Below are 25,346 nucleotides of genomic sequence, written 5' to 3'. Positions count from 1 at the left end.
TATTTTTGTTTCCCTTCCCTTATGTTCATCTGTTTTGTCTCTTAAAGTCCTTATATGAGTGAAGTCATAGGATTTTTGTCTTTCTCTGACTAATTTTGCTTAGCATAATACCCTCTAGTTCCATCCACGTAGTTGCAAATGGCAAGATTTCATTCTTTTTGATTGCTGAGTAATACTCCATTGTATATATATACCACATCTTCTTTATCCATTCATCCATCGATGGACATTTGGGCTCTTTCCATACTTTGGCTATTGTTGATAGTGCTGCTATAAACATGGGGGTGCATGTGTCCCTTTGAAACAGCACACCTGTATCTCATGGATAAATGCCTAGTAGTGCAATTGCTGGGTCGTAGGGTAGTTCTATTTTTGTTCTTTGAGGAACCTCCATACTGTTTTCCAGAGTGGCTGCACCAGCTTGCATTCCCACCAACAATGCAAGAGAGATCGTTTCTCTGCATCCTCGCCAACATCTGTTGTTGCCTGAGTTGTTAATGTTAGCCATTCTGACAGGTGCAAGGTGGTATCTCATTGTGGTTTTGATTTATATTTCCCTGATGATGAGTGATGTTGAGCATTTTTTCATGTGTCTGTTAGCCATCTGGATGTATTCTTTGGAGAAGTGTCTATTCATGTCTTTTGCCCATTTCTTCACTGGCTTATTTGTTTTTTGGGGTCTCGAGTTTAGTAAATCCCCTATAGATTTTGGTTACGAACCCTTTATCTGATATGTCATTTTGCAAATATCTTCTCCCATTCTGTCAGTTGCCTTTTAGTTTTGCTGATTGTTTCCTTTGCTGTGCAGAAGATTTTTATTTTGGTGAGGTCCCTATCGTTCATTTTTGCTTTTGTTTCCCTTGCCTCCAGAGACGTGTTGAGTAAAAAGTTGCTGTGGCCGAGATCAAAGAGGTTTTTGCCTGCTTTCTCCTCAAGGATTTTGATGGCTTCCTGTCTTACATTGAGGTCTTTCATCCATTTTGAGTTTATTTTTGTGTATGGTGTAAGAAAGTGGTCCAGGTTCATTTTTCTGCATGTCACTGTCCAGTTTTCCCAGCATCATTTGCTGAAGTCTTTTTTTTTTTTTTAATGTTTATTTAAAAATGAAAATGAGTGGGGGAGGTGTAGAGAGAGAGGGAGAGAGAATCTCAAGCAGGCTGTCAGCTGAAAGACTGTCTCGGGGCTCGATCTCACAAACTGTGAGATCATGACCTGAGCTGAAATCAAGAGTCAGACACTTAACCAACTGAGCCACCCAGGCACCCCAGTATAGTCTCTATCTTAAGGAAATTAGTTAATTTGAATGTTTTTATCCAGCAAAAATAATCATAACTCAAAAGTCGGTATTACATATCAAGCAATCTTTAAATAAGCTGTATTAAATAAGACATTAATAAAAGGGAAATACCTGCTAACTACATTCAGGTACTGTGAATTAGATACAATTTCTGAAATGAATTAAAAACTTAAATTTGAGTTAGTTAATTGCAGACATTTGGGGCCCATTCTAGTTAGCAATTGGAATCACTCCTTAATACGTTCACTTTTAATCTCAAACCACCTCTAGTCTAGTCCTGACATACTTAAGAAATCTTTTTGGGACTGATCACTGAGGAATCCTCTTGGTTTTTTTGCTATACTTGAGTCAACATGCTTTTCTTAATATATCCAATTTTATTTATTTATTTATTTATTTATTTATTTATTTATTTATTCATTCATTCATTTGTTTACTTATTTATTACTATAAAGAACTATTTTCCATCTCTGTAACTATGAGGTCTTTCTTACCAGTATAATGAATACAATGGCAATGCATTTCAAGAATGCATAGACACTAGGGTTTCTCTTCTCTATCTTCCTCCTTGGTAACATAGAGCTCTTAGTACCAAACATTTGAGTGGAAAATTCCCTAAGGCTACCCTTTCTTATGCTAATGTATTTTTTCTTCACTTGCCTCAATTTGCAAAATATTACTGTTAACCCCTTAGGTGTCTTTCTTCCAACAGCCAGTGAGAAGCATTCTTATTGTTATAGCTGGATCACTAAATTGCATAATGTTGCCTATTCTAGACAGAAACTATTGAAGGGAGAAAGGGGGCATAAAGGCCTTTGTATGAATGGAGCATTTGAAGTATTCATTTTATATTCAGAGCATGAGTAGAAACAAAACAATTCTTTCTGGAAAATGTCAGTGTTTAAGGCATGGATTCTGTGATGCATTTTTTTATTAAAATGCAAAAAATGAACAATACAGAGACCTGTAATTCATTTTATGCTACATTATACATGGGCTTGAGTTCCAACATAAATTATATCCTAGTATCTCTTTTTTTTAACTGCAGTGTTTTTAAATAATTTGAATTAAAACATCAACTTCCAGCAAATAGATTAAGCACTGGGTTTTGTGAGTTTATTGACTATGGCCCCAGCATCTCTGTTTTCTGTGGAGTACCCAAATAATGAGCAAGATATTCCATCATGGTTTTAATGTGCTTGTAATAATATAATTCAAAAATCCGTGTAGGCAAGAAAATATAGTATATATAAACATTAGTGATACTGGATCCCCTTTATTGAAACATTGTCCTAGATATTATGAGAAGAGCTGTACACACATTTTGAATCCATTTAACAATACTCTAAGGTATTACGATTATCGTCATCATCATCATCATCATCATCATCAATCCCTGTGTTAGGCAGAATTCTAAGATGACCCCCCACTATTCTCATCCCTTGGTGTATACACCTTCTCTCAGATATTCCACCAAGTACTAATATAACTACTGTTGTGAAGGGATTTCACAGCTGTAATTAAGACCCTAAATCAGTTGACTTGAAGAAAGGGAGATTATCCTCAGTGGGCCTCACTTAATCAGGTCAGCCCTTAAAAGGGTCTGGGCTCTTCCTGGAAAAGGGGATTTGAAACATGAGAGGGATTTGATATGAGGGAGATTCTCTGTGGTGGTTTTAAAGATAGAGGGGGCCACATGATAAGGAATGTGGGCAGCTTCTAGATGCTGAGAACAGCCCGTGGCTAATAGCCAGCAAAGAAGTGGGACCTCAATCCTACAGCCACAAGGAACTGAAATCTGCCACAACCACATGAACTTGGAAGAGACCCCCAACCTCAGATGAGATCACAGCCATGGCAGATACCTTGATTTCAGCCTCCTGAGACCCAAGCAGAGAACCCAGCCATGCCTTCTGGGACTTCTGACCTACAGAACTATGAACAAATAAGTGAATGCTGTTTTAAGCTGCTAAATCTATGCCCAATAGAGAGCTAATACAAGTCAGAGAAAGGTAAAGATCATATGATTTCACTCATAGGTGGAATTGAAGAAACTCAACAGATGAACATAAGGGAAGGGAAGGAAAAATAAGATAAAAACAGAGAGGGAGGCAAACCATAAGAGACTCTTAAATCTAGAGATGAACTGAGGGTTGCTGGGAGGTGTTGGGTGGGGGGGGATGGGCTAAATGGGTGATGGGCATTGAGGACACTTGTTGGGACGAGCACTCAGTGTTATGTGTAAGTGATGAATTACTAAATTCTACTCCTGAGACTATTAAAAAACAAAATTTTTAAAAAAGAAAGAAAACTAATACAATTCCCATTTTATAGATGGATAAACCGAGACATAAAAAATCGGCAGCATAGCATGCAAAGAGAGAAAAAGTGGAAGATGAAAAGTTCTTCAACTGGCTACTTTTGCTTGTAAGTTACATTCCATTTTTCATTAAGGCCACAAACATAGATATGTCCTGAAAAGCATCATGAATGCTAGTTGCCCCATTTATTCTCAGAAAACAAATATCTGTTTTTTCCCCCCATACTTCTCCAGGGCTATAAACATTCTCCTTATTCATTCTATATTCAAGGTACTCAAAGATTTTCTTTTAAAACAAAACTAGAACTTGTTCTGTTGGAAATTGTTAGGATTTGTGATGAGTAGCCATTCTGCTATCAGTCCTTTATCCAGAGTGGGTTGATGATTCCTACCAGGGTCTGAAATCTGAGCGGATTCAACTATTTGCACTACAGAAAAGCTACATGAGAGTTTCCCAAGTCTCTGTGCTTAGTGCACGGTTTCTGATATATAATCAAGTGCCTGTTTTGCAACAGTTCTCACCCTTGGAGTTTTCTAATGTGTTGGCACTGTTGTTAATTCAAAGGCTAAAAAGTGTGCTTCTCCCAAGTTAATTGTCCAATTAGCTTTACAACACAGAATTGCACCAGGCTTGGCAGCTCAGGCCGTATGAACAGTAACAGTATAACTCAGTTTCGGTACAAAAAAAAAAAAAAAAAAAAAAAAAAAAAAAAAAAAAAAAGATGGCAAATAGTTTTCAAATGACTATTGAATAAGCCAGGAGTAGAATAATTCTCAATCTAATGCACACTTAAAACTTCATTTCTTCCCTTCTGCAACTTAGTCTCTCGACAAAGACACTGCAGAAGTGAAGCCATCTCAGCACCCATCCCCCATCACTTCCAGATAATCATCTTCACCATCCTAAGCAGTAGAAGTGGTGTTGCTGTTGTCAGTACAAAGTTCAGTAAAACCCATCTCAGACCTCAAGTTGCTTAAAGCCATTTGGAATTGTGGCCGGATTGTGCAGTCCTGTTGCTGACAAGAGCCATGCTAAAACTTCAACAACACAGAGAAAACTTTCCTGTGAGTTCTCCCACAACTAAGGGGGCTCACGTGAATTCCTAACAGCACTTACTTTCGGTGCCATTTTGTTGGTGCCCAAAGACAGAGATGGGACCACATAAGAGGGATCCCCTATAGTTAATGAATCGTTGTCAGTTTGCTCAGCTAAGATTTCTTGATATCTTAGGTTCAGTCTTGGAAAAAGAAGAGATTACTCCAGATTGCTAGTCTTGTTTGCTATGCATTCTATGCATTTTTGTCAATACCACCAAGGTACTCTGGGAATGTTGTACCTGAATGGTAGGGGGAACTATAATCCTAAATTGATAATAGTTAGATTAGACTAGAATTTCTCCCAAAGATCTTCAAAAGCCAGGATAAGTGCCAGATTTAGAAAACAGATGTCCTGGTATTTTAGCCACTTGTGCTGGGGGGATTAGATGGTGCCCAAGTCTCAATTCGTTGACGATATAGTTAAAGGAGGCGGGCCTTCGAGTTAAACCACAGGTTTACTAGAACCCATTCTCATTTATACAGTCTTTTCTTAGCTTTGTATTTCTTTATCATCATCAAATGATATTTGTTGAAAACCAATGGCCTTTGCTTAATTGCTAACTTTAGGTAGTGTGATTTAAAAAAAAAAAATATGTTTCCCAGTAGACACATACTAGAGATGTTATGTCAGGCCCTACAAAGTTAGTAACCACCATGGGATATTTTAAGCCTTCTTTAATTAAGGAATAAGATCATCCCCTAGGCACTAAATTACAAAGTTCTTTTTCTTTCTTTTTTCACATTTCCACATCTTAACAAAAGATGTGAAAATTAAGATGTATTTATTTCCCGGTTCACCAGTGGTATCTATAAAGTCACCTCAACAGGAGAGAGAAAGCTCTGTGCCTGGTTGGGGCACCAGGTCAGCAGGGTTGGGGTGTCCAGTAAGATATAGAGTGGCAGTGTCCCTAGCTACCAACACAGATGCTTTCCATCCCATAAATGTTATTCCTCATGGAACTGCTTTGAACACAATACAGAATGCAAAGCAGTGATACATGCCTCCCTTATTGTTTTCATGGTCTGTTAGAGAAAGGGAACATTCAACATAAAATTTATTTTCCAGAAGTTCAGCTACAAGTAAGATTTTATAAGGTAACTAGTTCCTTCAGTTTATCTGAGGCATCCTACAAAGCCAAGTTTTGTAAAATGGGGAAAATATAACATCTATGTATAAGGAGGTTAATGGTGTTAATATATTATTTTCAAGAAAAGGGAGGGTTATTTGGCCTCCCTCGTCAATGTTCCTCCTCCCTCACAGATGGTCAGCATGTGGCGCTCCCTCACAGAAGGCTTTCTGCGGTATCAGAAAATGCATGACTTTATACAGCACCTAAGGATGAAAGGTGTTAATGTAATTATTTTTATATTAAACCACAAACTGTTAGGATGCAAATAACTCTAGGAAGTATAAAGTGAGAGCTAAACACACACGCCCATCTGGAACAGCAATCCAAAGAGGTGCCTAATTTTAGAAAAGCTATTTCCTGTTTTCCCTTTATAACTTGGTTAATAAAGGGAGCTTTATTATCTTTTTAAAAATCTTCTGTATTGATAATAACATCTGGAGATTAGGAGTGTGAGATCCTAGGAATTCTAATGAGACTGTTTTGGATTTATCTAAATAAACCCAGAGGTAAATGAGAAATTTGATGTGAAAAACCCTCAGACATCCTGAAAGATGTGATTGGTGGTCTACATAGTGATCACCTCCGTACCGGCAATACTTTTTCCCAGGTGATTTTGAATATTTTCTAGGATACTGTTGCATGAAGGTGGACACTTTGGAAGAATGCACGGGGTTGGGCTAGCACAAGAAAGGAAGGGGAGGTTCACTAGGACCTCATTCTCTTCTCTTTTTTTTCCCACAATGCTGAAGATTGTATTTGATGATATGTTTTGAAGCACTACAAAGTGCCTATTAAATAGAAATTCAAAATTAAAAAAAAAAACTCAAAAATATCAAGCTATTTCTCATTATATCAAATAGGTGGGTGATATCTACTCATAATTCATTTTAATATTGTAAATGAAGTCTGTGGGGTGCATATGGAGCAGAATGGAAAGCTGGGAGAAAATTGAGAGAACCATGAAGAAAGAATTCACACTCTATAAGAGAAGGCAGTTGGGATTGCCGCCAGCCAGACCCTGTCTTACAGAACAGCGACAACACAGATGTGCCCTTCACATGCTGGCTTCAAGTCGAAGGTTCTGACTCCATTTCTGTCATTTCACCTCAGGTGAAATACAGTACTCCTGCTAAGTAAGTCCTTGAATTCACAGCCTGGGTTGAAATCCCAGCTCTACCAATTCCTAGCTGTGCAGCCACGGACAAGGAAACTCACCTGTCAGTACCTCAGTTTTCAACTGTAAAATGCAAGTAATTACAGAAGCCTCCTCACACAGCAAATACTCCAGCTCTTCCCACATTTACTTTCTCTAAATAAATTCACAAAGAGAAAATGTCTAATGAAGCCACCAATCTTGGATTGGTCTATTCGCAGCCAGCAAGAAACACAATGTCTCATCAAAAGTCTGTTCAAATATCCCTAAAACTGTCACAGAGAAGACTTCTATTTCATAACACTGGAATTTGTGGCAGTTAAAAATGAGGCAGAAGTCTCAAAGTCTTGAAGATTATACTTTTTATTATATTATACTGTATCACATATAAATATATTGATGGGTTATTCTAGTTCTCTTTATTACTTCCTATAGACTTTCAAGTTGTTATGCTCCATGATATATTGGTTGTGATATATGTTATGATTAATTGGTTTAATATTGTCTTTGGGATCACACTCTTGAAGAGTTAGTCGTCAAGTCCAGTATAACATTATTTCTGTGAGAAAACCAAATGACTTAAATCCTTTGGTTATGAGGTCAGGGTGGGAGCAGAAAATGGCCATCAGAAAGCCAGCTGATACTATTGAGGTTTGGGTTAAAGAAAGACCAGGAGAGAGGAGACATGCCCAGCTAAGAAGGAGTTAGAAATGCCCTTCAGTTTAGCACGGGGTTTGAAACCAAAAGAATTGTTTCAATCAGTGATCTTCATATATTCTTGCAGAAATGACACATACATTTTGGCAGAGGCTAAATCCATTTTTTTAAAAAAGAAGAAGAATGTACTGCTCTTCCATCTAAGATAATAGCGAAAGCAATGATCTTTGCTGGTTTATATACACATGCATTATGATGACATTGCATCGCATATAAAAGTGAGGAGGAAATACCTAAACATAAAAAAGATCCAGAAGAGAAACCCAATATTGTGATTTTTACTGACCTCTGTGATGTGGAGAAATTTTTCAGGTGTCACTCAGCCTGGAAGTTATTATCTTTCTACCCAAATCCAGATGATCTATAGAACCCTCCTAGTGCCCCAAATAGGAGAGACCATTGCCAGGTAGGAAGCAGCTGCCTCAGGCATTTTGCCAAGAGTCTAGTGGAGGTGCCTGAGTTTCCTTAGCTGCCAGTCTTCTCTAAACCTGGAGCAGTGGATTAGGAAGAGCAGCTGTTCAGGCTATAAACACCCACTAGGTGAAGGTTTGTGTTTCAAACCAAAATTCTGATCAATTGCAGTGAGAGACACTGAGGAGTCTCTGAAGATGGACTGAAATAAAGTGCCATCTTGATTGGGGTTATTATGGACAAGGATGGTGGAGCGATGTAGAAGGGGTCCACTGAAGACAAGGAACCAGAGAAAGAACAGGATGTGCCTTGAGATGTTGCCCTAAATTCCATCAAACTAAGGAATTAACCAACCACCTGGTGAGGAGGAAGGTGAGTTAGTGGCAGGGACTCTCATATACTGTTTGTAATTAGGAGCTCATTTTTATGAATGGAGTGTATGTGTTTGTATCAGCTGACATGTCAATTCACACCAAGTCATATTGACCAGAGGTAGCTGCCTGAAGCATTGGGTTGATGAGGAATCTAAGTCTGAGGCTAGACTCAAAAACGAATATAGCCATCTGCCTTGAATGTCGAGAGGCAGCCATGCCTGGGTGTGGAGGGGAGCATTAGCAGCCTTGATGACAAAGTCTAGGCCTTAACTGCTGGGTAAATTACATAAATTATGGTTATTTGCTAATTATTATTATAAGTTATGGTTATTTGCTAATATGTACAGTTGACCCTTGGACAACATGGGTTTGAACAGCACAAGTCCACCTATATGTGGAATTTTTTTGGATAAATACATTACAGTTCTATAAACGTATTTTCCCTTCCTTATGATTTTCTTAATAACACTTTCTTTTTTTAGTTTTAGAATATAGTATATAATAAATATTCCAAATGTCATCATCATCATCAATTATTTTATATTATCCTTAAGGCTTCAGGTCAACAGGAGGCTGTTAGTAGTTAAGTTTTGGGGAATCAAAAAGTGTACACAGATTTTCAACAGTATGGGAGGTGGTCAGAACTCCTAACCCCTTCATTGTTCAAGGGCCAACTGTAGTCATCCTCAGTGAATCTTGTTTTCATTATGAAGTTCTGTGTCCAAGGAATCCTCTAATATATGTTCAAGATTGTTATAAGACGGGTAAACCTTTGAAAACAATTCCCACCAACAAGCCAGAGCCAAGAAAGTGCACCAATGATAAGCAGCAGCTCTTACAGCTTATGCCAAAGAAGACCAGCTTCTGAGTGTGTCACAAGTTGGAGAAAATCAATGTATGGTTCAGCCTCAATCTCACAGGGGTTAAGAAGACAGTGCTAACCAAACAGAGCAGTGATTTAAAGCCGTCTGTGAAGTATGAATGAAAGAAACAGAATAAATACCTTCCTGGAAGACTAGCTCGTGGCTGACATCTCTTTTGGATTCACAGCTTGCTTCAAAGTCCAAGGAATACATGAATATGCTTCATTTGAATAGACAAATGTGTTCTTAATTTAAAGATAAAGAAGGAAGGGAAGCTATCTACACACTCAAGACGGGCAGACAGATTGAGGGCTGTGTACGAGAGCAAGGTGTCACTGAAAGAGAGGCAAAAAGGCAACCAAAGTTATGGACTTCATTCCAACAAGCTACCTTGCTTGCTCTTCTCCCTGGTGGCCAGTTTTGATATTTAATCAAATGTCTGGTCTTCATCTTTCTTGCTTAAGCGAATAGGACACAGTTTAAGAACCTGAGCATTTGTTCTGTTTAAATGACACTGAGTAACATTAAATGCAACAACCACAGTACTGAGAGCTGACGTTTGTCTGTCAACCACTTGCCAGGCATCATGGTGTATTCTTGTGTTCTCATTATGTAATCCTCACAACAAAACAAAAATACTATTAAATACATAGAGTACTTGATACGTGCAAGGCACTGTTCCCAGCACTTTGAAAATATTAACTTGCTTAACGTTTACAACAGCCCAGTAAGGTAAATGCTAAGATGCATAATGAAGACCTAGAAGAACAGAGGTTAAGGAACTTGCCCAAGGCCACTCACAGCTAGTAGGCAGCAGAACTACATTAGGATCAGGTGATCTTACGACGCGGGCACTCCACCCACTTCCATGTGGAAGAGAAGGGAGCAGAGACACAAAGGTGAACTCGCTAGCTCAGGGTCACAGAGCTAAACCTAAGTCAGAGTCAGGATTTGAATCCGAGGTCCGTCTGACTTCAAAGACTGAGCTCCCAACCACTTTCCTGTACTGCCGTACGTTGGGACAGAAAAAGGTTTTTCTTTTGTTAGCCGGTACAATGTAATGCTGTACCATATTGCCTTAAGCATTTGAGAAATTCCAGTTATTTCACGACTGATACATGTTCAGTCTTCAGATAATGCAAAGGCCTGCCTGGGGAAAAGGTCTGAATTCTCAGATTTTTCTTCTAAAGTCACCTGGGTTCTCTCTTGTTTCAGAGGAGACTGTATGGGCTCGTGCCTATATACACAACACCAAATGGAAATAAGACAAGATTTCTAAGCACCCTTTGGCTAATTACCCTGGCTTATTTGATACAAGGTCATTATCAACACAGTGCCTTTTAAAGATCTGGGACTCTCTAGGCTTGTGGATGATGTCCAGCACAGGCTTCTTTTAATACCACCCACTCATAGTGCAGTGCTAGGATGGGAGAAGTACGTGTGAATGTCGCGGCAGAAGTGTGAATCTGAATGCATTCCAAAGCCAAACACAAATGCTTTTGGATTATGCACAGCTTCCTTTTCTTCACGCCTTTCCTCTCATGTATTAAAGGAACTAAAAGAGAATGATAGCAAGTCCATTTATTCACACATTTATTTTTCTGAAAAACTCAAATCCCATTATTTCTCAATGACAAATCAAGAACATGACATTTTCTATGGAAGGATCCTCAGAAAGGATTCAAATCAGAAACAACATGCTATGAAGAGCATATTTAAGAGCAATACCTTGATGTGAAAGCCAGTCCAAAGCCTTGTTTGGTTGATAAAATCATACTCTGGTATTCCCCAACCAATTTCACCAACATACTCATATTTATATTTTGCCGGTAAGCATCTGTTTGAGGCAGGCCTCCATAAATATCTGAGATCTCCAGTCTTTTCTAATGCTGGGTGCTTTTCTCCTATATAGGAAGTGTGCTGATGAATTTTTGGTAGATGATCCTTTATATAATCTGGGCCTTAAAAAGACAGAAAGACTTTTTTAAAAATTCTATACTTTATTCTAAAATGCATTTGTCATTTTAAATGGTGAACATAATAATACTAATGATTATATGATACTTACTAGGTTCTGGGTGCTATTACAAGCCTTTTAGATACATTAATCCATTAATCCTTATAATAACCAAATAAGATAGGTAGTAGTGTTTTCTCCAATTTTTAGCAGAGGTGGGGGGGGAACAAAGCAAAGAAAGATTGATTACTTTTCTAGAGTCACAACTAACAAGCTCTTCATTGCCAGACAGGCTGTCTCACAGTTGGGTTCTTATTTACCCCCCATCCACTGCTTTTTTTTAGAACTAATTTAATCCAGATGTATCTTTATTTTTTTATTTTTTAAAAATGTTTATTCATTTTTTTAAGAGAGAGAGAGAAAGAAAGAGATAGAGACAGAGCATGAACAGGGGAGGGGGAAAGAGGGAGGGAGACACAGAATCCAAAGCAGCCTCCAGGCTCTGAGCTGTCAGCACAGAACCCCACGTGGGGCTTAAACTCACGAACCACAAGATCATAACCTGAGCCGAAGTTGGACACTTAACCGACTGCACCACCTAGATGCCCCCAATCCAGACATATCACTTGTGCCACACTTGCGGGATGTAGGCCTTCAGACATTGGGGTGTCTGATCTAAACAGATAAAATCTTGAAATGAGAATTAGGAAATTTCCCAAATGTATCAGAAGCAACTGGAAAGTAGAGAAGACTCTCAGATGAGAAGAGCAGCTTATAACAGACGATGACCAAAGGCAGAGACATTTAACAAATATTGGTATATTATTTTATTTTTAAAATGTCTATTTTTGAGAGAGACAGAGTGTGAGCAGGGGCAGGACAGAGAGAGAGGGAGACACAGAATCTGAAGCAGGCTCCAGGCTAGCAGCAAAAAGCCCGACGCGAGGCTCACACTCACGAACTGGCGAGATCATGACCTGAGCCGAAGTCAGCCACTTAACTGGATGAGCCACCCGGGTGCCCCTAAATATTGGTATTTTAAATGTAAGACAGTGAACAAAAAGAAATCCGTGAATTGTGGAAGTGGGTAAAATACTCCAAAATATGAGAAGGTCTGGAAAGGATCACTTAAATGAACCTGGTATTGAAAGTTGAGGATGTGAAACATAAAGGGGAGCAAAGATCTACGGGAAGAATGGTACTGATTTAAAGTAGAAAGTAAGGGGCTGGCCAGGAGGAGTTTCAGAAGTCCCAGAACCCACATTGCTGCAGGATCATATGGACAAATTAGGGACACAAACAAAAAACTCCATTCCTGTTACCAGAAGTCGACCAAAGACGTTGGAGGCAGAAGCTATGTTGTGGTTGTGATGTCAACTGGGCCCCTCTTGGCCCTGTGACTCCTCTCATTTGGCTCTTGGGTCAGGGGGCTCAGTGTTTGCAGAGTTTACGGGTGGGCTGGGGCTTTGACCAGGTACTCGGAAGGAATGGTCAATGTGCTAACAAGTCTGTGCTTAGAGAAGTCGTCTAAACTTTCCAAGGTAGTGGGAAACGTGAAACTGCTCGTCAGATGCATGATTTTGGCAGATGTTTTCACAACCTCCTAATCAACATCACTCCCCATGGTGCGCTAAGTACTCACTGTGGCTAATTTCCCTTGACGGATACATGGTGGCTTCACTTTTATTCATGTCAGGTTTTCACTCAGGTATAACTATTTTGGTAAAGAATAGAATGGCCAGAGCATAGAAAACCATTTTCTTTCTCAATGTGACAGGTGTTGCGGTCTTACCTACAAAACTCCTGTCAGAAGGAATTTGTGCAGCAGGCTCCTCTGAACAGGATGAAATACAGAAGAATGGGGGTTAGTCTTGCTGAAGCTTCTGTGCACACTAAGGCCACTGTTTTCCCAAATGTGTCATCAAATGCCACTTCCTTGAGTGCACGATGAAAATATATGTGTGTGGGGTGGGGGTGCTTTATAGTCAAAAACTTTGGGGAACATCGCTTGCTACTTTTGCCTCTTAGTTGCCCACAGCACATGAAGGCATATTAAAAGTTCTGAGAAGTCCTACGGTAACTACACCTGTTTACACTTAGGTGACCCAGTGTTTCCCAAACTTATTTAAACATGGGTCTCTGTCAGTGCAGAGCCCAAGGTGGGGCTTGATCTCACAAACCGTGACATCACGGCCTGAGCGAGAATCAAGAGTTGGACGCTGTCGCTCCTTATCAGGGAAATACAAATCAAAACCACACTCAGATATCACCTCACGCCAGTCAGAGTGGCCAAAATGAACAAATCAGGAGACTATAGATGCTGGAGACGGTGTGGAGAAACGGGAACCCTCTTGCACTGTTGGTGGGAATGCAAATTGGTGCAGCCGCTCTGGAAAGCAGTGTGGAGGTTCCTCAGAAAATTAAAAATACACCTACCCTATGACCCAGCAATAGCACTGCTAGGAATTTACCCAAGGGATACAGGAGTACTGATGCATAGGGGCACTTGTACCCCAGTGTTCATAGCAGCACTCTCAACAATAGCCAAATTATGGAAAGAGCCTAAATGTCCATCAACTGATGAATGGATAAAGAAATTGTGGTTTATATACACAATGGAATACTACGTGGCAAGGAACTGGAGAGTGTGATGCTAAGTGAAATAAGCCATACAGAGAAAGACAGATACCATATGGTTTCACTCTTATGTGGATCCTGAGAAACTTAACAGGAACCCATGGGGGAGGGGAAGGAAAAAAAAAAAAAAAAGAGGTTAGAGTGGGAGAGAGCCAAAGCATAAGAGACTGTTAAAAACTGAGAACAAACTGAGGGTTGATGGGGGGTGGGAGGGAGGGGAGGGTGGGTGATGGGTATTGAGGAGGGCACCTTTTGGGATGAGCACTGGGTGTTGTATGGAAACCAATTTGTCAATAAATTTCATATATAAAAAAAAAAAAAAGAGTTGGACACTGAACTGACTAAGTTGTCCCTGCGATTAATTTTTAAAAAGAGCCGTTACTTGAGAGCTGAATCAAAAGCACTCGGTTTTATTTTTTTTTTTAAATTTTTTTTTTTCAATGTTTATTTATTTTGGGGACAGAGAGAGACAGAGCATGAGCGGGGGAGGAGCAGAGAGAGAGGGAGACACAGAATCAGAAACAGGCTCCAGGCTCCGAGCCATCAGCCCAGAGCCTGACGCGGGGCTCGAACTCACGGACCGCGAGATCGTGACCTGGCTGAAGTCGGACGCTTAACCGACTGCGCCACCCAGGCGCCCCAAAAGCACTCGGTTTTAGATAGTGTCATGGAAGGTGCACATACTCTACAAACCAAGAATATGTTTATGTGGGGGCGGGGGGGAGGGGCAGGGAGCTCCAATCAGGGTTCTCTGCGGCTTTAGTCAAGTCACTGGACTTTTCTCAACTCCTGTTTCCTCTTTCGTGCTTTAGAAGTAGCATGATGCAATATTCACAGCACAGGAGATTCCTGGGAAGACCCCGCCCTGGCCACCTAACTGACTCAGGTATCTGCCTTATGAGGCTGAGGCAGCTGGATGCCAGAGGCCAAGCTAGGCCCCCATTTCCAGCAGATCCCCTCTAGCCATCCCAGTGTTTACTTTACCAGAAAGCAAAAGATCCACATATCACTACCCAAACAGCAACACGCAGAAATGTGCTTTCCTTAATGGGACAGTTCCACAGGTGTTTGGCTTTAAATGACACACTTCTGTTTTTCCAAACCTCTTCCTCCAGGGCCTAGACTCTATGCTGGTTCTGATTCCCTGCTTAAGAGTAAAACTTCCAACTCACATGCAACCCATTGTCTCTTTAGTTTTCCTTTAACAATTATCATCTCTGTTCAGCTATCGTTGCTACATTTCTTAGGGTGTTTCTAGTTTTTTTTCATCATATGGAAGCTTTCCTCCATCTTTCATCCTCTTCCCCAAACTCCAGTGCTCATTTGCCAACAGTGACGTTGGCAGCTCCTGGGTTAATAAGTCTCTCACCTGCCCATCTTCTTTAAAGTTCTCTTTTGCGTCTGAAGACTTGTCTAGTGGGACAACTAGCAGCTATAGCGCTTACACAGAGCTGCCCAACTTCTGTCAGTCAGTCCTAACTCTTCCTCCCCTGTGAGAGCCACATTGTGATGGGAAGAGATGTACTTCCATTGAAATCTGTACCAGGCTTCGGGGCTCCACGTTTCTTATTCGTCCTGCCCTGGAAAAACTGTATGCCCTTTCCCTCTCCCCTCTACGTGTGCCCAACAGTACTTGCTTATTTGTACTGAAATTCTAAAGTTACAGTTAAGGATATGGTTTTGAAGCTAAACTACTGTAGGTTCAAATCCTGGCTTTGTCTGAAGCTGGCCTTTTTTTTTTTTTTTTTCTTTTTTAAAAATTTACATCCAAGTTAGTTAGCATATAATGCAACAATGATCTCAGGAGTAGATTCCTTAGTGCCCCTTACCCATTTAGCCCATCCCCCCTCCCACACCCCCTCCAGTAACCCTCTGTTTGTCCTCATATTTAAGAGTCTCTTATGTTTTGTCCCCCTCCCTGTTTTTATATTCGTTTTGCTTCCCTTCCCTTGTGTTCATCTGTCTGTGTCTTAAAGTCCTCATATGAGTGAAGTCATTATGATATTTGTCTTTCTATGGCTGGCTAATTTTGCTTAGCATAATACCCTCCAGTTCCATCCACGTAGTTGCAAATGGCAAGATTTCATTCTTTTTTATTGCTGAGTAATACTCCATTGTATATATATACCACATCTTCTTTATCCATTCATCCATCGATGGACATTTGGGCTCTTTCCATACTTTGGCTATTGTTGATAGTGCTGCTGTAAACATTGGGGTGCATGTGCCCCTTCGAAACAGCATAGCTGTATCCCTTGGATAAATACCTAGTAGTACAATTGCTGGGTCATAGGGTAGTTCTATTTTTAATTTTTTGAGGAACCTCCATACTGTTTTCCAGAGTGCCTGCACCAGCTTGCATTCCCACCAACAATGCAAAAGAGATCCTCTTTCTCCGCATCCTCGTCAACATCTGTTGTTGTCTGAGTTGTTAATGTTAGCCATTCTGACAGGTGTGAGGTGGTTTCTCATTGTGGTTTTGATTTGCATTTCCCTGATGATGAGTGACGTGGAGCATTTTTTCATGTGTCAGTTGGCCATCTGGATGTCTTCTTTGGAGAAATGTCTATTCGTGTCTTTTTAAGGCTGGCCTTTTGACCCAGGGAAAGTTATTCAGCCTCTGAGTTTTAGGCCTCTCCTCTATAAAATGAGAATATTGATGCCCTCCTATATTGTAGCCATGTTGGATGGAGAGGAGAGAATCAATTTTATTTAAAGAGTTGCTTATCTGAGAATGTGGCATATAATATATAGCTAATATTATTATTGTCTTTTTTTTTATTTGATGTTTTCTCTTATTACATTCCTTTAAAACATATTTTAGGAGCTTTCACTGATAAATGATTTATTCCTTATTGTGATTAAGTTCCAGTTCCTTTCATGAGAGCTCATCTAGATCAGGGGTTGGCAAATTTTTCTTATAAAGACCAAGAGAGTAAATAGTTTTGGCTTTGTGGGGAATACCGTCGCTAACTACCCAACTGTCCCACTGTAGGGCAAAAGCATCAGTAGACAATATGTAAACAAACGAGCATGGCTGTGTTCCAATAAAACTTTATTTATGAACATTGAAATTATAAGCTCATGTAATTCTCACATGTAACAGAATATTCTTCTTCTTTTGCTTTTTCCTACTTGAAAATCTAAAAGCCATTCTTTGTTCACCAGCCCTACAAAAACAGATGGCAGGACAAATTTGATCCAGGAGCCAAGGTTGGCTGACCTCTGCTCTAGATGGTGGGAAGATGGTGGACACTAAGGAAGCAGATTGCCACAAAGGCTGGAAAGAGCACAGACAGGCGAATCTGGGAGGTTTTCCAATAAACTTCATCTGTTTAAGCCAACGCTTGAAAAGGACCAGCTATAGCATGTGTCAGTAGAAAAACAGAAAATTCCATCTCTGAGGCAAATGTCTCTTTCTGACCTCTCTTCTGCATTTACAGTGTTTCATTTAATTAATCAACTCATCCATTCATTTATTCTTTCACTTATTAAGCAAGTATTTATTGATCCATATGCAAGTGAGCAAAGCAAACCCCCTGCCTTCATGGGCCTTGCATTTCCTTTGAGAGGCCAGCAATACAAGTAAACACTCATTCATTATCTTTCATTTGGCTTATCACTATAACGTCCTAACTAGTCTTGGCTCTAGTTTCTATCCTTTCCAATCCATCCTCCACACAGCTGCTTAAAGTGAACCAAAACTCAACTAAAATTAATACCTCCTCTCCTAAACAACACATGAAGTGGTTTTCTGTGGTGCTTATAATTTTTTCCATCCAGCTTTCTTAGGATTGCTGATTAGTGTCTTCATAATCTGACCTTAGCTACTTATTCTTTTCCTTATCAAAATTCATCTTTCAAGGGATAAGTGATGCTCTTCTAGAAAACACCCCTAATCCCCCCAAGTCAAAATTAGACACTCACATGCTACTTTTACAGTAGTTTCTTTTAATTTCACCTTCCTTTTTATATCATATTTATTGGATCTTCTCTATTTAAATTTTTTTTTAATGTTTATTTACTTTTAAGACAGAGAGAGACAGAGTATGAGCAGGTGAGAGGCAGAGACAGAGGAAGACACAGAATCTGAAGCAGGTTCCAGGCTCTGAGCTGTCAGCAGAGAGCCTAACATGGGGCTTGAACCCACAAACTGTGAGATAATGACCTGAGCCAAAGTCAGATGCTTACCCGACTGAGCCACCAAGGTGCCCCTAATTTTCTCTATTTTTAAGCTCTTAGAGGGTAAAGGTTATGTCTATAAACCCTTTTCCAAAAGGTTCTTTAATTGAAATATATTTCATATATAACGTTTAAAGTGTACAACATGTTGATTTGATATATGTATTGTAATATGATTGCCATTATAGTGATAATTAGCATGTCTATCCTGTCACATAATTAAAATTTCTTTTTCAAATGTTTATTTATTTTTGAGAGAGAGAGAGAGCAAGCAGGGAGGGGCAGAGAGAGAGAGGAGAGAGAGAATCTCAAGCAGTCTCTACACTATCAGCACAGAGCCTGATGTAGGGCTCGAACTCATGAACCATGAGATCATGACCTGAGCTGAATCAAGAGTCAGTCATTTAACCAATTAAGCCAACCAGGTGCCCCTAAAATTTATTTTTAATGGTTGGAATAATTAATATCTAGTCAATTGGCAAGTTTGATAAAATAATAGAGTATCATTGTCTATATTTACTATGCTGTGCATTTTATCTCTAGGACTTAATTACTACTCTTTGGAAATTTGTACCCTTAAACATCTCTCTGCCCCACCCCCAACCTCCAGGCCCTGGTAAGCACCATTTTACTTTATGTTTTCACAAGTCTGGCCTTTTTGGATTCCACATAAGTGATATCATATAGTATTTGTCTTTCTCTGACTTATTTCACTTAGCACGATGTCCTCAAGTTCCATCCATATTGTTGCAAATGGCAAGATGGCCTTCTTTCTCAAGCTGAACATAATTCAGTCTTAATTGCCAGCACAGTCCTCAAACATAGTTGGTCCTCAAGAAATACGTGTTGAATGCTGAAGTGAATGGTTTGTCAAATAAATGAATTTAAAAATTCCATCGTAAGGGGTGTCTGGTTGGCTCAGTGAGAAAAGTGTGTGACTCTTGATCTATGGGTCATGAGTTCAAGCCCCATGTTGGGTGTAGAGATTACTTAAATAAATGAACCTTAAAAAAATTCCATCAAAAGACAGGAGGCATATAAACTCATATTAAAGGTGAAGCAAGCACTTCTTTAAGTATCTAAAGAACAATCTACTTTCTAGAACTGCCTCAAATCCTCCTATTTTGGATTTTATGATATGACACTTAAGAGTAAGGTCAGAGTAAGTATTGCTTTTCACAACATTTATTTTTAGTAGTTAGAGGCAGAGAGAAGGATGAGAGCTCATAGTAATATGACTTCATTCTATAATATTGCCTCATGAGGCCAATTCTCCACTTCAGTGACCAAGATGAAGCATTCTAGGGAAATAAATTGAAAGGAATCAAGTGGTTCATGGAAATGAGTGTTTTAATAAGTATGTTTGGAAACCTGTTGACAATATGGGCATAAATTTGCCATTACAGATGCGCTATGCAGAAAAGCTGGGCTTATTGGAGACTCAAGGCAAGGCAGAGGTCAGAGGAGACAGTGGGACTGTGAAACTATGAAATGAACTCTTCTGGACACATCTGACATATGCATGTAGAGGCAAGGAGAGAGGAGACAATGCTAGAAATTACTTTGTGCCACTGCTAATGTGAATAGGACTCTCCAGTTCCAACAATTACCAAGAATGGATCCGTGGACTGGAAAAATTTTAAGTGCTTTATCTCAATCCCATTGGTGCAATTATGCATTGGGTCTAACCATTAAATGGACTGAAAAGATTAAGTTTGTCAGATTTCTGAAAGAGCCAAATAAACATCAGACAGAAACATCCTTGCTACATACATTCGTTCTTCACTCAAACAATAAACCTCCTGCAGATAATCTGAAAACATTAAGGACAGCCTCCAATAAACTCAAACTGCCTCCAATAAATCCATGGGATTATTATGTCAATAAGGAAACTTATATGATAATTACATATAAAATTATAAATTGGAACTTAGGGTTATGACGAATTAGAGATTTCACCGGATACTTATGCACAGTTCAGCCAATGGTTGAACTAATATTGATGGCACTCTACTGACTGCCCGGAGCTGGGTCAGAGTAAAGAAAGATTAATAAGACATGACCTCTGTTTTTCTGGTTTTTCATATGCCGTAGACTGAATGACTGTGTCCCCCTCCAAATTCATGTTATCTCCCAAGACCCAATGCGATGAGTTTCCTTCCCATAGGAAGTTGGGCCTATGGGAGGTGATTAGGTCATGAGGGTGGAGCTCTCATGAGTGGATTTGGTACCCTCATAAGAGACCCCAGAGAGCTCTCTCGCCCCTTCTGCCCTTTGAGGTTACAGCAAAAAACGCAGCCATCTATGGACCAGGAAGTGGGCGCTCACCAGACACTGAATCTACTCTCACCAGATGCCTTGATCTTGGACTTCCCAGCCTCCAGAGCTGCGAGACAGAAATTTCTGTTGTTAATAAGTCACCCAAGGCTACGATATTCTATTATTGTAGCTCCAAACGCACTGACACCATACAATCTAAAGAAGACCATGCTCATCTCCTCCAGGAAACATTGTCTGCTCTCATGACAGACACTGTTATTCACTGAAACTTTAAAATGCAGTTTGATCTACGTTTCATGTGCCTGCTTAGGTTTCCTACTTTTTTCATGAATTGTGTCTTGTCTCTCTGCTTGTCAAGCCAGCCCGTGTTAGTTCCTTTTAAAGACCTGAACTGCCTTTTGTTCGCTTTGTAACTTCCACAGCATTCTGGGCAGTGCAACACACAATGCAAACACGGTGTAATTTTTATTGGAAGGATGACTACTTTACCATTAAAGTTGCTGTTATAATCTAAAATTATAAAATTCCACATTCTTCCCAGTGACTGCAGAAAGATGACAGGATCGAAAGTTTTTCAAACATCTGTGGACTTTTACTTGGAAAATAGAACTGATAGACTCATTCTGACAAAACTTTGCAACCAGGTGATTCTCCACAATATAAGTAGATAATAATAAATAGGTTTCGTTGTTTTGTTTTATTTATTTCGAGAGATTGTGTGCAATCGAGCAGGGAAGGAGAGAGACAGAGAGAGGGAGAGAATCCCAAGCAGGCTCCATGGTGTCAGCATACTGCCCATTGTGGGACTCATCCTCACGAATCTTGAGATCATGACCTGAGCTGAAATCAAGAGTCGGACATTTAACCGACTGAGCCACCGAGGTGTCCCTGTTTTGGTTTTTATCTTGGGAACTTTCATAGTATACACATGCATAAAATAGTCAACTGTATTATAAGGAACTTTTACCGTTCGTGGAAACAGGCTCTCGATGTCCGTCTGAAGAAGAAGAATATTTAAAATATTTACATATGTAGTACTAATAAAAACTCATTAGGGTACTGTAAATAACAGGAAGTCCTTGGCAAATGGATTAAATATGAAGGAAAATTATTATGTCGTATAATAAGGTCTTCTGCAATATGAGGATTCTATGGTTGCTTAATCCAGTAGTTCTGTGATGTCTTCAGAAATGCAGGTTCTTTCCATGCGTGCGTTCTGCATCCTCAGTGTACCAGGTTGCCTTCAGGCAAGCTCCCCTTGAGGTTCCAGCGAGGCTATCAGTTCCAGGTATCATATGCAGATACCATAATGCCCATGAGGGGGGGTATGTGTTTCATCAGTGGAGAAGCCTTTCCTAGAAAACCCCAGATGAATTGCTTTCTCATTTCATTGTCCAGGATTGAGTCATTCATCTCTTCTCAAAACCAAGCACTGGCAAGAGGATTGAGATTTCAGTGACTAGCTTAGATGAGTCAGGGTTTAACCCTGAGTCATGGGAGGCAACTATAGACACCCAAACAAAATGGAGTCTTTCTAGAAAGGAAGAGGGTATACTGACCTCTGCGTTATCTGCTACAAAGCATACAGGGAAATGTCCCTCAGAGGAAAAAAAAAAAAAAAGAAAAGAAAGAAAAGAAATCCACTCATACAACACACACATTTATGTAATGTAACTATTCACTGCTTTGCAATCAACTTTTAAGACACCGTCAATCATTTACAGTTTACCCTCCTTTGGTTCTTGGTCATGTGATAAATTATAATCTGTTTCAGTGTTTATGCTCTCATACTTGAAGATATAGCTTTACACTGAAATGATACAAAGAAATGGAGGCAAGCCATAGGCTCCATCAAAACTGTTCTTCTTTTTTTTAATTTAAAATTATTATTTTATTATTTTATTTTTTTTAAGAGAGAGAGAGCTGGGGAGGGGCAGAGGGTGAGAGAGAGAGAGAGTATCCTAAGCAGGCTCTGCACCCAGTGCAGAGCCTGACACGGGGCTCGATCCCACAACCATGGGATCGTGACCTGAGCTGAAATCAAGAATTGGACCCCTAACTGACTGAGTCACCCAGGTGCCCCAGAACTCATTTTCCTAAAATGTGAGGGAGAGAGAGCAGTTGTTAACTTCTATTTAAATCCTTTGAGAGAGAGCAGAGGTTTGCAAAATTTTCCATAAAAAAAAGAGAGTAAACATTTCAACTTTTCAAGAGAAGTAAACTTCTCAACCCTGCCACTGCGGCGCAAAAGCAGCCATGGGCAATAAGTAAACTATTGTGTGCCTACATTCCAATAAAACTTTATTTATAGATCCTGGGATTAGAATTTTAATAATCTCATGTGTCACAGAATATTCTTTTAATTTTTTCCAACCATGGAACATAGTACAAAACCAGGTGTCAAACTAGATTTGGTCCACAGGCTATAGTTTACTAATCCCTGGTCTAGAGCGCTTCTCATGTTTGCCTTTTATTTTACACACTTGCCATTCATATTTAGAGAGGAAGTTTCTGTGTTGATTACTTCACAGCAAAAGTAAGTACTTAAAAAAAAAAAACCATTTCCTTTAAATGCACTCTCTTGCATGAAAGAGTTCACTTTTTATTTGTACAATTGATTCCAATAGAGTACGTGGCTTTTTTGTATTTTGCTGATGTTAATTTGGTCTCATTTCACTTCTCACTTTGTGGTCATTGATTTTGTTATTATTAGTATTGCACATGTGACCCAGTGAGGAGATGCAAATATGGTTAACCTGCCAGTGCAAATAAAAAATAGAAGAATGGGGTGGGATACTAAATTATACAGATAGATTGGAAATAATAACATTAGGTAAGAATTACACTGGTTTTACCCCACTGGAAAAAGCTGAGAGGGTATGCATTGCTCCATTAGGGCTGTGAGTAATGATGGTAATTACCACCTAATCTAAAGAGAAGAGCCTAACTCACACTGGACTGGGTAGAAACAGCTACTCGAGCTATGGTGCTAAGAATTGTAAAATGTACCATTGACTTTTAAAATGTACCAGGTATGCTTCCAAAGAGAAAAGGGAAGAAATTTACTACTTCACATGTAGACATCTATAGTAAGGCACATCACAATTACAGACACGTTAAAATGTAATTTATTAAAATAACACTTCTTCGCCTAGATGATATATGGCAATTTCCTTCTCTATTCCCTGGACAAACAGTATACCAGGAAAGGATCGTCTATTTCTAGATGGCAGAAAGTGATTTCAATTTAGACCTAGGCAATTTAGACTAGTAAGTGGTATTTCTCACCTTGTAAATTATTTAATAAACAAGTAGAGGGGTGTCTAGTTGGCTCAGTCGGTAGAGCATATGACTCTGGATCTCGGGGTCATGAGTTCGAGTCCCACATTTGAGTGCAGAGATTACTTCAAAAAAAAAACCAAGTAGAAATAGCTAAAAAGTATGCTGTAAGAAAAACATTGAGCCTGCTATTTGGATTATTGAGAAATACTTAATTGTAAAAAGCAAGAAAATGGTAATCAATAGCTAGGCACTCTTTACATTCGTTGTATCTTTTCTGTTATACCTTTAACCCTTTCTACTTGGATGGCTGGGGGACTCCTGCTCCCAGATAGTTAAAAGGATTGAAATAAAATGACTGTTTATTTATTCCTAGAATAGATTTCACTGGGCTGCAATGCTTCGCTTTTAAAATGGATTTGAGAACAGGTGCAATATTGGACTCACAAAACCACATGATAGCAGACATTTATAAATTATAAATTAATTTAAATTTCCTTATCACTCCATATTCAAATGTCCTTTGGGATATGTTTTTCCATCCCTGTGAGCAAACATTTTCCTCTAGAATATACTTGGTATAACAGAAAGAGCATTTGGACAGGGAGAATGGTAACTGGGATTTTGGTTTTAGCCTTGCTGCCATTAGTTGAGTGAACTTGGGAAAGCCATTTTGTCTTCCTTGGTTAACCTCAATTTTTCTTTTTTTCAACAACTCTATTGAAGTATAACTGAAATACAAGAAACTGCATATACTTAAAGTGTATACAACTTGTTAAGCTTTATGTATATGTACACATGTAACAAGTTTGCCAGATATATATAGGATACCCAGTTAAATTTGTATCTCAGGTAGGCATTGAATAATTTTTTTTAGTAAAAGTATGCTCCAAATATTGTGTGGTACATATACTAAAAAAAAATTCTTTATCTGATATTAAATTTAATTGAGCATCCTATATTTTTACTTGCTAAATCGGGCAACCCTAGTCATGAAATATCACCACAATCAAAATAAAGAACATATCCATCACCCCCAAAATTTCATCATGCCCCTTTGCAAATCCTTTTTCTCATTCCCTGCCTTTTCCTATACCTAGGCAACCAATTATCTGCTTTCTGTTCCTATAATTAATGGGCATTTTTTACAATTGTATATAAATGGCATTATACAGTATACACTCTCTTTGGTCTGGCTTCTTACACCAAACATAATTATTTTGAGGTCATCTTTTTAATGACATGTACCAATAGTTTATTTCTTTTTATTGCCAAGCGGTATCTTATTATATGGCAGACAACAGTTTATCCATTCACCTGTTGATGGGACTTTAGGGTTGTTTTCAGTGTGTAACTGTTACAAATAAAGCTGCTATGAACATTTGCATGCAGATCTTTTTATGGAAATGTGCTTTCATTCTTTTAGATAAATACCTAGCAGTGGAAATGCCGGACCATATGGTGGGTGACTAACTTTTTAAGAAACTGCTAACTTGTTTTCCAAAGTGGTCGAATCAATTTAATTTCTGCCCACGTGGTATGAGAGTTCTACCTTCTCCACATCTATGCAAATACGTGGTAGAGTTGGTCTTAATTTTTGCCATTCTAATAGGTGTGCGGGGGTGTCTCATTGTGGCTTTATCTTGCA

The 25,346-nt window shown here is 39.2% G+C and overlaps 1 protein-coding gene across 1 annotated transcript in view; it reads right to left on the bottom strand.

Annotated features, from left to right (window-relative positions):
* CB1H4orf45 (chromosome B1 C4orf45 homolog) overlaps positions 1 to 25,346 on the bottom strand; it is a gene marked incomplete at its 3' end in the record, with an annotated part of 101,558 nt that overhangs the window by 37,126 nt on the left and 39,086 nt on the right. The window contains 1 exon segment of the mRNA XM_030311893.1: positions 11,092 to 11,324. Coding sequence (XP_030167753.1) covers positions 11,092 to 11,324 — 233 coding nt within the window.

The sequence above is a fragment of the Lynx canadensis genome, chromosome B1 (genome assembly GCF_007474595.2).
Source record: "Lynx canadensis isolate LIC74 chromosome B1, mLynCan4.pri.v2, whole genome shotgun sequence".
NCBI lineage: Eukaryota > Metazoa > Chordata > Mammalia > Carnivora > Felidae > Lynx > Lynx canadensis.
This window is presented reverse-complemented; position numbering and strand designations above follow the sequence as displayed.